General features: G+C 55.6%; 2 protein-coding genes across 2 annotated transcripts; both read left to right on the top strand.

Annotated features, from left to right (window-relative positions):
- Window positions 1–544: 544 nt before the first annotated feature.
- SCP_1200710 (hypothetical protein) lies at window positions 545–3,197 on the top strand (the record flags this gene model as incomplete). The annotated part of the gene is made up of 8 exons (XM_027762958.1): window positions 545–768; window positions 841–862; window positions 917–1,015; window positions 1,102–1,357; window positions 1,443–1,801; window positions 1,860–2,246; window positions 2,320–2,806; window positions 2,884–3,197. 8 exons carry the CDS (start codon window positions 545–547, stop codon window positions 3,195–3,197), a joined length of 2,148 nt encoding a protein of 715 aa, XP_027618759.1.
- A 3,551-nt stretch (window positions 3,198–6,748) lies between these two features.
- SCP_1200700 (Paladin) lies at window positions 6,749–12,877 on the top strand (the record flags this gene model as incomplete). The annotated part of the gene is made up of 34 exons (XM_027762957.1): window positions 6,749–7,070; window positions 7,133–7,330; window positions 7,381–7,390; window positions 7,453–7,605; window positions 7,657–7,691; window positions 7,744–7,859; window positions 7,916–7,923; window positions 7,973–8,003; window positions 8,056–8,253; window positions 8,316–8,330; window positions 8,402–8,498; window positions 8,580–8,753; window positions 8,820–8,946; window positions 8,999–9,074; window positions 9,134–9,153; window positions 9,207–9,390; window positions 9,440–9,468; window positions 9,524–9,801; window positions 9,856–9,946; window positions 10,001–10,280; window positions 10,343–10,505; window positions 10,560–10,724; window positions 10,789–10,908; window positions 10,964–11,165; window positions 11,215–11,349; window positions 11,406–11,426; window positions 11,477–11,552; window positions 11,601–11,671; window positions 11,724–11,946; window positions 11,995–12,018; window positions 12,087–12,366; window positions 12,422–12,545; window positions 12,600–12,677; window positions 12,730–12,877. The coding sequence occupies 34 exons, from the start codon at window positions 6,749–6,751 to the stop codon at window positions 12,875–12,877; spliced, it is 4,272 nt and encodes a 1,423-aa protein (XP_027618758.1).
- Window positions 12,878–12,953: the final 76 nt, after the last annotated feature.

Raw genomic sequence — 12,953 nt, 5'->3', positions numbered from 1 at the left:
TAGACGCTCCGGAAGGACGGGGCTTACATAATCGCAGGGGCTTCGGAGACGTATACGGGGTGTCGAAGACGGTGGCGTTGGAGTGACGGGGTCTGGGAACGCCGGAGAGGAAGGAGGATGAGTAGTAGCGAAGTGCCGGAGGACGAGCACCGGAGGCTAGTGGATCTGTACGGCGGTTCGGAGGTCGGTGGTGCGGAGAATGGGATCGGAGTCGAAACGGGTGGCGTCGGTGATGGAGCACTTTCTGGGTGCACGTTCTGCGCACAGGACGGCGGCGAAACATATGCTCCCGTAGCTATTTCCCCAGCCCGTCGCGCGTGCTGCGATCCGGCGTGGCGGTGATTTTCAGTCACGAAAAACAACAATCCTCCCAAGTTCTCGCGGTCGCTGACATTCCGCAAGAACATACGCCTCGCCTTTTTACAGTCACAATTGCCGAGTCTCTCACTGCCCCCGCTCCCCGCCTCCGCATTCTATATTACTTACATGCTTCACTGCGCACCGCTATAATCATTCGCTCTCCGTCACGTCTCTTCTCTTCCACATGGCCCACCAGGCACTGGACGAGCCCGCCCAGTCCTCCCCCGAATTTTACTCTGACGAGCCGTCCAGTAATGCCTCTCCCGTCTCCGCTTCACCTTCCCTCAATATGACACCAGCAATGTTCGACGAAGGCGACTCTTCCGGCAGAGGCAGCGCCACGAGCACCCCCGCGCGCTCCGCCCCCGAAACAACGCGCCCGCACTCTGCTGGCAAAGGCGGCTGCTGGTACGTGCCTCGGCGCTCCCCCTTCCCGTCCTCCACTTGACGTCTGACCACGCACGCACGCACGCATATCAGGACCTGCCGCGTACGGCGAAAGGTGTGTCTCGCCCGTCCATCCTCGTGTGCGCACCGCTGACCGCGCGCACCGCAGAAATGCGACGAGGAGCGCGAGGGCGAGTCCTGCAAGACGTGTCTCCGCCTCGGGCTCAAGTGCCTCGGCTGGGGCGTCAAGCGGCCAGACTGGATGCGCGTACGTCCGCTACTTCTCTCTCTCTCTCTCCCTGCTCTCCCCCCTGCCTCCGTCTGTGTTTGCGCGCACTCACCGTGGCGCTCTAGGACAAGGAGCGCGTCGCCGCGTACCGCGCCGAGATCAAGGAGCAGCTCACGCGCGAGGGCCGCATCCGCGGGCAGCCCCGCACCACCTTCGGGCACCTCCACCCGCCCCCGCCGCCCCCTCCCCCGCTCGGTGTCGCGGGGCCCGGCCCCAGCACCCTGCGGCGCAACCACAGCTTCGGCGAGGGCGACGCGAGCTTCCGGCGCGCCTACGCCGCGTCGCCCTACCACCACCCCCACCGGCTCGTCCACGGCCGAGGTGAGTGGCGCGCTAATTTGTCATGCCCCCGGCCCCGCCACCGCGCGCGGAGACACCGCTGACGTGCTGCTTTTATCCTCCGCAGGGACCGTCAGTGCGCGCAGCAGCCCTACTGCCCAGCACTACCCTCTTGGTGTGCCGTTCGTTGCCCCGATGGACGCACCCTTTGACGTGCAGGAGTTTCCGTATCACCCCGCTTCGCTGTCCCCTACACTACCAATTCCAACTAATGAGCCTGTACCCGAGCCCGTACCGTACACACCATTTCTGCCCGCCGCGCACGAGACGGACGCGCCGCACTCCGCGGGCCTGGCGCTGCCCTCGCCGCACGTCGCCCCGGGGCCGTTCACGACCGTGGACGAGTACGTCGGGTACTACTTCAACTACGTCCAAAAAGTACAATACGCGTTCGCAGGGCCCGCGCTCACCAACACGCTCTACCCCGTAAGTCCCTCGCCCTCAATCTCAATCACACTTCGATCGCTCAGATCTCGTTCCGCAGATCGTCGCCGCGGACCCATCGGGCGTCGTCGCCCACGCGATCTGCGCATTATCTAGTCTACACTCTACACGCGTGCGCATCGCGCAGCGGCTCGAGGCCCCGGTGCAGAACCCGGAGCAGTCGATGCCCAAGTACTTCTACGACCAGGCGCTCGCGCAGATCGCGCGCGCCAAGGCGCACGGCGCGCAGTACGCCGACGCGGACGCGGTCGCCGCCGTGCAGCTCATCTCCTTCTCCGTCCTCGCCAACGGCTGGGGCGACTGGCCCGCGCTGCTCGAGGTCGCGTGCGACTGGCTCGGCCAGAGCAGGATCCACGAGGAGCAAAACCCCAAGCTCACGCTGCTCAACATGAGCCCCGCCGCGCGGTACGCGGCCAAGGCGACCATGGTGCGTCCCTGCCGCCTCTTCCCCCTTCCTCCCCCGCCCAATGTACTGACCTTCCGCGTGCGAACCCGCGCAGTGGATCGACGTCTTCTCGAGCATCACGTTCATGCAGCCGCCGCGCTTCCTGCCGCTCTACCGGCGGCTCTTCGCGGGCGGCGGCGGGTTCTGGGCGAACTCGCAGCAGCAGCACTTTGATCTGCGCATGGACGCGCTAACGGGGTGCCCGGACGAGGCCGTGCTGGCCATCGCGGAGATCTCGGCGCTCGCGCACTGGAAGGCGGCGGAGCAGCGCAGCGGCAGCCTCAGCATGCGCGAGCTCGTGCGCCGCGGGGACCTGATCGAGCAGCAGCTGAGGCAGCTGGCGGTGCCCCGGCAGTATGCCGACGTCGAAGAGGCGGCGGCGGCAGCGGCGGACGCGCAACAGCCGGGGCTGGAGCAGGCGGACGCTGCTGCGTCCGCGGTCGGGTCGTATGCGATGGAGGAAGTGCGGCAGCTTACGGCGGACATCTTTCGGGAGACGGCGGTTTTATACCTGCACACGGTGTTGAGCGAATCTATACGGGGTATGTGTTCACGCGCCGCCTGTGTGAGAACGGGGTTAGCGAGTCTGACCGTTCTGTCTGCGCGTTTGCTGCTGCAGGTGTCCCGGAGATTGTGCAGAGCGTGAGCACGATCGTGGCGCTGCTCAACCAGCTCCCGCCGTCGGACTATGACCGCGCGCTCATCTTCCCGTTGTTCCTGACGGGGAGCATGACGGAGGACCCGCTGCTGCAAAACGTGATCAAGGAGCGGTTCGCGCTGGTGGACGACGGGCTGGGCCACATCATGCAGGCGCGGACGTTGCTGGAGCACATCTGGGGCAGGAGCGCACCGATCCACGGGTCGTCGCTGGTCACGGTGGTCGAGTGGCGGGAGACGCTGTGCAACCAGTGGCGGAACCTGCTGCTGCTATGAAAAGTCACATGATCTACTCACCGTTTTGCTTCCATTTTTTTTCGAGATTGTAGATGCTTCCGCGCTCGCTGTTCCCCCCGTTCGGGTTCTGTCGATAGTTAATCCTTACCTGCTTTGTGTCGTTCTGTGTGCTACCGTTTCGTACAGCCGCGCATTTGTGCGTTCTGGTGCTGTAATACCCCCCAACCGACGTTATTTGCAATCTTAATAGAAGTAATTTAATGGCTTTGTGTCAGCATTCGTATCTGTTATTATTATGTTCGGGAATAGAATTATACCTTGTGGATCAGGGCCGAACCTTGTTGCTAGGGGGCGGAAAGGCGTCGAGGATCGCGACGGGAAGGTGTCAGTGTCGCGTTGCACGAGAAGCGGGCCGTCGGGCGCGCTGGGACGCCCGACGATGGACGAACGAGGAGGAGTATATGAACGCAGAGAGTGGCCAAGCAGGGAAGACAGGCCGATCGGGGATAGCGGGAGCAAGGACGGGGGTGAGGGAGGAGGGAAAGAGCGTGAGGGAGGCGAATCCTTATAGCTATTTCCCGATCAGCCGGCATATAGGCCCAGCCAATCAGGGCGCGCCTGGGAAACGCCGATGATGGAGCGCCCCGCGGGCGACATTGCTCCTCGGCCTCTTTCTCCCTCCGCCACCATTTTTCGCCTCGGTTTGACAGTGGCGCTGCGCCGCCACGCGCGCGCGCGGACGCTGGGCGGGACTCTTTGGACGGCGTCCTTCTGATCCCGAGTCTGTGCCTTTCCGTTCCGAGGTCACGTGCTGCTCGACCACCAGCGCCACTGTATGGCACCGGCGCCCATCTCGACTCTCCTCTTTCTCTTTTCTCGAATCCGCGCTGCGACAGCGCTCTGACGGTGGCGGTCTCGGAGCCGTTGTAGATGCGCGTCACAGCTGGACGCTCGGGAGCGGGCCGCATCCGAATATTCCAGCGCCATCAATCATTCAATCAGAAACCATCGTTCGTGTCTTCCCGTTTATTTACAGCCCCCGTTGTGAGTCATTTCGCTGAGCCCGCCGCTGCACGCGCGCAGCGCGATGCGGTGCATAGCCCAACAGGGAACATTCGCGTATACTTACCCAACGTTTCCATCCCCCCTTTTGCTAGTGCTGCCCCGTCCATGGATGAAGAACTGCAGGCGTCGCGGTCCGGGTACCGCCCCACGCAACGTATGCACTGCAGTTATAGTAGAGAGAGTGACTCAGTTCCGCACTCATCACCCCGCAAGAGGCTGCGACGTGTGTGAGCGAGCTGCTAGTGCCCGTGCGGCTGGAGGTTTGATCGCCTGTTCCAGGAGCAGCGAGCTTGAGGTTTTGCTGCCCGGACGACCTGCCGGCATCCTCGTGTGTCCTTCGGGCCTGGTGAAATGCTGATGCGAACTCGCGCGGTGCAGAATGTGCGTCGAACGCGTTCCGTGCGTCTTTTGCTGGCAGCGCCCTGCCTACGGATGGCAGCGCGACCCGGGTAAGTGCCAGCTCGCGGACGTGTGCGCCACTCACGCGATGTTGGCTCGGGCAGTGGCCGCTCACTCCGCGAGGGCCGCGACGTGCGGCTCGTGCGGGCGAGAACCCTAGGCGGGGGTGTCGATCGCCCGTGCATCCTCGTGCATCAAGCCCGAACGACTTGTTTGCGTGCTCGACGCCTCATGTGTTCTGCGGGGCCGGCGAAACGCCGATGCAGGCTCGCTCGCCAGCAGCTTGTTCGCTGGTTTGTTGCCACCGAGCGAAGGCGGCCTTTCCGATCCAAGACGATCCTTCCTCAAGTAAGTTTCGTTCAATCCGCAGACGTCCTGCGCCCACCGAGCAAGCCTGTTACCACACGATGATGACGGCAGTCACTCCAAGCACAGTACGTCGTCCAGGCTCCGTAGCTACCGGCTGCTGGTAGTGCGGGCTGCCCCAAACATACCGCGTCCAAGTGCGGTCGGCGGTACAGTGCTCATTGCTGCCTCAACGTGAAGAACGTACGGCCGTGCCATACCAACATTTCTAGCGAGAATGTGTGACGCCTTAATCGGGAACGCGAACCGGATGGTCAGATACAGAGGAGGTACGAGGGTTAAAACAAAGAGTGTACCGTCTGCCTTTCTGGTGCCTAGCCGGACGGAGACCATCATAAAATTTAAAGTCAGGGCGTAGCTGGTAAGTTCTTTGCTGCGAGAGTCCTCGCGCGGTTTAGCTGTTGAGATGTGATTGTCGTTACCCGTTTACATATCTCCTGATTGTGATGGGAGACCGCGGAAGTCTGGTCTTCCCTAGTCCTCTGTTTCCGAATGTTGGATCCTCGTTGGGGAGTGTGCAGTTACAGTTGTGTCACAGCAGGCTGAATGATTCAAAGTCGAGGAACCTAGCTCGCAGTTTGCGACAGTTATCTCCTACTGTCGTCCTGTGTTTTCATGGATATTTATGCTTTATCTGTGCTAGAAGACCCGTTGCTTATACGCACATCAGTCGACCTTGGCGACACTTTCCAGCACATCTACGAAGGGCGGTGAGTCGCATAGAGACTAACTCCGGCTTGCATCTCTGATCATGGGTGACTCCATTTGCACTTTCTTCTCTACAACCACGCGGCGTCGATCAAAGTGTCTAGTTCCTACCTTCCACCCACCCGCTCCCAAAATTTGTATATACAGCAGGTATTTATTCGCCGCTGCTCAGCACTTTCACCCAACCACCCATCCACGGCCCCTTCCTCAGTGCCACTTAAGTAGCGATGCTCACCTCCATGTATGTCGACTGACGACTATCGCACTCAACGTGCATTCTAAGAGCGACTCGGATGGGGGATATCAAGGTGAGGTGTTATGCATCTTTAAGGTGGCCATCGACGAGGATACGTGCGATGTCCACGCCATAGCTGTACATACACCTTTGAGCGCCTCGTATTCCGGCTGCCTTCCATCCTGCCTGATCCCCGCTGAATGGTGTACATGGAAGAGAACATGTCTGCTCGGAGACTCGGACTGCGGTTCGTCTCGACTTTGCCCAGGTCTGCATCACTGTCTAGTCGTTGTATTATGTTTCGTACTCAAATTCTGTTTCATGTGGGTTGACTTCGCGTGTTGAGTATCTCACCACGCCAGATCACTGAGCAGGATAGTGGGGGAAAGGGAGGTAGCTACGAGATAGCTGGCGGCGGGAGGAGAAGCCAGGGAGTTATCTGCACCCGCTGTACCGAAAGTCACCAAATGTTTTACTGTGCTGGCTGCCATGGTTTTTTCGACGTTCGACATATTACTTTCCGGCAGCCTCCGAGGCGGAGCTGAGGAGCGGCACAGTGTGAATGTCTATGAATGTCTGGCTTGCGAGACTATCACCAACGATCGTCTGGCTTGAGATACTACGCGATTGACCAATATTGGTCTGACTCTGGTGGGATGGTCTGTCAGTGATCAATAAATGTTGTATTTCAGACGGCGCTTGCCGCAGCTGTGGACTACCTATCCGTGAAGATAAGATCTTCAGCCTACCTACGTAAGTGGCGGATGGAATATAAGTTTGCATTTCTGACTCTAACCACGACAACGCACTGTCCGACATGTCTTCCAACTCGCCATTAGGTCTCGCACAACTGTCACACTTGTCAACGTCTCGTAGTGAAAATGGACGCTCTCCGTCCGCACCTCCCGGTGTCGACGTCGTCAGACCATCGTCTTCTGGCCTGTCACGCCCTCCCGCTATGGCTCTCCCCCCCTCTCAACCTCGTCTATCAGCACAAGCTACCGCCGAGAGCTCGTACACTAGTACGACTATAGATCTGATGCCTCAGCTCGAACGGTCTGGACCGTCGGTTGTGAAGACGCGAACAGGAAGCGTGCTCTCGAGAGGATTCATCTTGAAGACGGATCACTACCCATCAGGTTAGCTGCGTGCTTATGGATGGCGTACATTTTACTCTTGATTCACCTCTGAAAATCTGCAGGACGCGCTCTGGATCTTGACCTGAATGTACACGGAGCCCCGAACTTCAGAGCTCCCAGACATGGCAACCTGAACGTGTTCGGCGTGGCGCAGCCACGCACACAAGGTCTTCGTGGTATCCTGTCCGTACTACGCTGCCGGCCAAATGCCTCTAACCCTACTCATGTGGTGTGGTTCTGTACACGAGAAGAGCCAATAGGTGAGCTGATTTCTGTCAATGTACATGCGTGCAGGCTCGAAGTTGTGTAGCAGCGTCTTAGTCTGTCGCGATGCATCCTGACTATCTCCGCCGGCTCGTTCTGGTACACATATTGACCATAGCTTACTTTTTCTGAAAGTTTATATATCTGGTCGACCATTTGTTCTGCGTGACGCGTCTGAGCCTCGGCGGACGTTGAAGCTATCTGATCGCGCGGAAAATCTGGAAGCTATTGAACTACGTCTGAAAAATGACATTCTTGTAGAAGCCAACAAGTAAGCTTCAGTCTGTTCGAATAATGTGCTGAATCAACTTACGATGCCTAGATTCGGAGGGTTAATACTTACTCACAATGAAGTCGGTAAGGATACCAAGCTGATAACATCATTATTCTCGAATGACAATTTCTCCAGCTTCTGATACTGGAGATGGCCCTATTCTGCCCACATGGACTGCAGTCGACACCGCAAATGTCAGAACTACTCGAGAGTTAATGGAGAACATGCACAACGTCGGCTGGAATGTCGAGGTAAGGTTACTGAAATTATAGATTTACCCACTTCTAACTCTCTGAGCTCACCTCAGTATCACCGGTAGGCATCTCGTTGATGAGCAGAACACGCGAACTGATCATGTCCGCAGTATCCCGATATCTCCTGAGCGACCCATAGAGGTGGGAACACATATTCATCAGGATATATCAAAATACTCACTCCGCTCACCAGGATAACTACCTCGATGCATATTTACGCGTCATACAACATACGGATCCGTCATCGACAGCTCTGGTATTTAACTGTGGTATGGGCGTCGTGAGAACTACCTTCGCCATGGTAGCTGCGTGTATCGTTCGACGGAAGCTTCTGATTGCTCGTGGGATGGACGACCCGTACGCCGGCAAGATCAAGTCGGGTACTAGCACTGTAAGTACACAGATCTTAGTCAGGCCTTGTATACGCGTTGTGCTCATGCGATCTTTGATAAGCCGTCAAACAGCCAGGTGAGCCAGGTTTTATATATCCTCCAGCAACGCCTGATGCACGCGCGACTGACTGTCATCGCCGTCGACAGCTGTCCAATATGAAGATCGCACAGGCATTAGAGCAGGCCAGCGCGCAGCAAGATCACAATAGGTCACTCCTCCGGATCACCTACATTATACAGCAATGTAAGGACCTTTTATTTCTTTTTACGACCCGATTATTTTCGGTCAGGAATGATTTCTTACGCCTTACACGCTCCGACACAGGCCTTGACACAAAGAGCTCGCGGTCCGCTATTGAACTGCTCCTTACTCAGCCCGCGCTTCTTGAGAGTCTGCGCAAAGCACACATGGGCAACTACGGTATCATTCTGAGTTTGTTGGGCTGTCTTGACCATGGACTCAAGTCGAAAAGGCTCGTCGACAGAGTCATCGATTCCTGTGCGCCACTGTATTACTTGTCACCACTGACTACACCTCTGACGTGAGATGACATTACTCCACAAGGTGATCATGTCACGAACTTGCGGGAAGACATCTTTATGTACCGAGTGAAGTATTCGCTGACGACGACGATGGACGAAGCAGAACGGGATACCTTCTTGAAAAAGGCCGTTCAAGCCCTTGAGAAGTAGTGCGTAGTGTATTCGAGTTCTTTTAAGCAACAATGACCTAAATGATTTCAGCTTTTTCTTGATTGCCTTTGCCGAGTACGTCGACACGCAGCCGGATTTCTCGCAGAGCTTCTCCAGCTGGCTGAAGGTCGGATATCTATTCTGCGAGAACATGAGCCATATGGCTGATGCACCTGATTTTCACAGGCAAGGTCAGAGATCTGGAAGTAAGTTACACCTTTCAGAGCTAGTCTTATTCTGCTAAATCATCGCACTCTAGCCAAGTCATGTTTCTGCGCCGATCGTATGGGTCCATTCTGAACGTCTTCGCGCCCGTCAGCGACCTTTCGTCACTGTCCAAGACGGGCTCTCAAGGTGGGGTCTTAGTTCCTGGACGGCGGAACGATGTCGCAATTTCTGGAGGACAGATACTGGGCGACGAATATTCTGATCATGTCATTAACGTAAGTCTCTTCGCCTTAGCGCTTGAACGTATGAATTAATTGTGTATAGAATCGTAGTGGGATTATCTTGCGAGAAGGGTCAGTGTATTCTGCTAAGTGCGCGATAGTGTCATCGACTGGAGCAAATTTACAGAACTTTGCTGAAGTCCGACTTGTGGCTGAGCCAGTCTCATCATGTCGAGGACGGCGTGAGAGGTGCCATCAACTTCCGGAATGTTCCCGGCACAAAAATATATGCGCTCGGCCAACCGACACTGGAGGCCATCGACGAGGTAGTGAGGCGCGTACGCAGCGCGCACCCATCCGCGGACCGCGTGATGTGGATTACACTCAGGGAAGAGCCGATTGTGTACGTCAATGGTGCACCGTACTGCCTGCGACGCGAGCGGTTCTCGCTCCGCAACATGAAAGGTACGTTAACACTTGCCTGCTGGAGTATGGGCAGTGATCGGAGTGTGGTCATAGACTACGGCGGTATATCCGCTTCGAGGTTGGAGGTACTTGAGGAGCGGCTCAGAGACGATGTGCTTGCGGAGCTGAACGCCTTCGGAGGCAGGTCAGTAATCCTCAGACCGTATTACTGTCCATGCTGAGCACACGGACACTTCAGGCTGCTCCTACACACGGAGACTCCGGACGGAGCTGTCATACCAGTTTGGGAAGAAGTAGAAAACCAGAATGTTTCCGTGTTGAAGGATGTCATGGCTGTGCGCAAGCACATTGGAGATGAAGCTGAGCTCTGCTATGCGCGCATACCCATAACGGCCGAACGGCCGCCAGACTTCTCCGATTTGAGCGAGCTGATCGACGTGGTCGTTCGCAACAGCGGATCGCATACACCTATCGTAATCAATTGTCAGCTTGGGCGCGGGAGGAGCACCTTGACTTCTGTGAGTTAGCGTTCGCTTGTTATTGTGCACTGCCATGAGGTTCATTTTGCATTTGTACAAAGACTATCTTAGTTCTCATACAGCAGTGGCTAGAAGATGCTGCCAGAGTTAAATCATCCACTATACCGCGTGTACGCAGCCGATCGGTTACTTCATCGTCAACTGCAAGGCGCGTCGGCATCAACGGGCATCTACCATCACGTCATTCCTATCAGGTCATCAACAGTATGCTTTTTTTGGTTCAATTGCTGAGTGCGAGCCTAAGCACCAATATTCCAGACCTCCTGCGTGTCATCCGCAAAGGACCTGCCGTGAAGGGCATTGTAGACGACGCGATAGATCAGTGCGCACAAGTTGTGAACTTGCGGGACGCCATCGAGGAAGCGAGAGCGCAAGCGGAACAAGCTACAGACCAGCAGCGGAGGCGTTCATACGCACACAAAGGCAAGTATAATCTTCGCTCCAATTTGCGCATCATGACACGCCCACTGAAATTAATGCATCACAGGATTGCACTATCTCAGACGCTACTTCGAGCTCATCCTCTTTCAGGCGTATCTGCAATCTGTCGAGCCAGATACCATGCAGTCCTTTGAAACGTTTGAGTCGTTCGTAAAGAGCCGTCCTGGTGTGTTCACACCTTCATTCTTCAGAGATGTTTACCGACGTGAGATTTGCATCAGTGATTAAGACCTTTGAAAAGGAGCTGACTGTGGACGATATGAGTACCCTACAGCCCTTGGAACGGGCGGACTTCGCAGATGGTGTTGCTCTACCAGACGAAGTTCGACAGGTCGTCACCAACCGCGCCGGAAGTATTCTCTCTGCTTCAACTATCCTCAAGAGTGATTTTTTCTCAAACCTGCAGAAGATGAGTCTGCCCGAGTGAGTCGCATCTCATCTGCCGTTGCTGCTCTGCTGAAGAGGTACATAGACGGATAGAGGGGGCACCTAATTTCCGACGTGTCCCACTTAAGCTCCGCCTAGTATCTTCCGATACCTTGTCGGCCCCTGACCAGGCGGACTTCTTGACTGAGACTGTGACTGACGGTAGGTGGGTCTGTGGAAGGTTCGTCTTGGTCTCTGCTTTATTTTTGTTTGGTGACTGACGGTCGTGGACGGTAGTGGAATGCCCACGGTGCAAGGGTATATTTCCTTCCTCAGCATACATATATGTTACTCATAACACTACATAGGCTGAGGCGTGCATTAGCACGAGTGGATTGTAGCCCAGACAGCCACAACATGGTCTATTGGACATCGCTGCGAGAGGTCAGGTCAAATTTCGTAGGCAAGGTGATTGTCTGAACAATCTCTCAGGAGCCGGTAATATACATCGCTGGCAGACCTCATGTCTTGCGCCTCATAGACAAGCCATTAGAGAACGTCGAGTAAGCATTGTCTTACTATGTCTTTCCTTGCCGTTGACACTCCATGGTACAGAGCTACTGGTGTGACGACTGCTATGGTGGAAGCAATGGAAGAGAACTTCAAGAAGGACGTCTTGAACGAAGTTCACTCCGGCGGCGGCCGCATTCTGCTGCACGATGAAGTTGAGGAGCGTCCCGGTGTATTCTCTATCATACCCATCTGGGAAGACGTCACTGATCAAGACATCATGACACCGCGAGATGTCTTTGACCTCATGGTAAGAGAAGACTACAAGGTAAGCGTGTTCCATTCATCAGAGGTCGCATCTACTCACAGATTGCAGGTGGACTATGCCCGGATTGCCGTGGTACGTTCCTACGTTAATTCTTATGTTTTCTATGGTCTTTGTCATGACAACAAAATATGAATCGGTAGACGGACGAACAAGCACCACTCCCTGATGCTCTCTGGCAATTGCTCGAGCGCGTTCGCTCAGGACTTGTCAGTGGTAGAGTGAGCGATTTCTTCTTCAACTGCCAGATGGGTCGGGGTCGCACAACGACTGGCATGATTGCTGCGTGCCTTATCTCGACAACGCTGAGTTGGGAGCATGAATTGGAGAGGGGTCTGCTGTCACCAAAAATAGAAAGTGAATATGGACTAGAACAATACGACTTAATTGATGGGCCTTCTGAGGAAGAGGCGTACTTACAAGGTATCCGTTCCGCGTTCCCTGTCATGCAGTTGCTTTCACCGATGATGTTCGATAGGAGAGTACAAGGTTATCTTGCAACTCGTCGGGGTACTCTCGCATGGGAAGGTAGCAAAGCGGCTTACCGACCAAGCGATCGACCTTATGCAAGACGTACAGAATTTGCGCAAGGCTATATACGAGTGCGTTCTCAATGAGCTTATGTTATTTACCTGATGGCCTAAATCGACGACTAGTTATAAACTGAAAGTGAATGCGAGCGAGAAAGGCAGCGCTCGACAGTCCAAGTTGATGGACCTCGGCGTGAATTACCTGTAAGTTCATGTCCTCTACGTCGTGGCAAGAGGCGTGTTAAATAATACCCAGGTATCGTTATGGGACGATGATTGTATTCGCCAACTATCTCATCGAGGCGCGGGAAGGGAAGTTGCAAGGATCGGATGTGCCCTTTCCCGCGTGGCTTAGGGAGCGGAGGGAAATCACCAGGCTCTTGGGACGCAGGTCACTAGACTGAATACGAAGACCCATGGGACACTTCGCTCGCGTATGAGGATCACACGCATTAGCGACATGACAATTTCAAACGCACT

The sequence above is a fragment of the Sparassis crispa genome, assembly GCF_003851025.1.
Source record: "Sparassis crispa DNA, contig_000010F, whole genome shotgun sequence".
NCBI classification, from domain to species: domain Eukaryota; kingdom Fungi; phylum Basidiomycota; class Agaricomycetes; order Polyporales; family Sparassidaceae; genus Sparassis; species Sparassis crispa.
The sequence above is the reverse complement of the archived record's forward strand: the minus strand, read 5'-3'. Positions and strand labels throughout refer to the sequence as shown.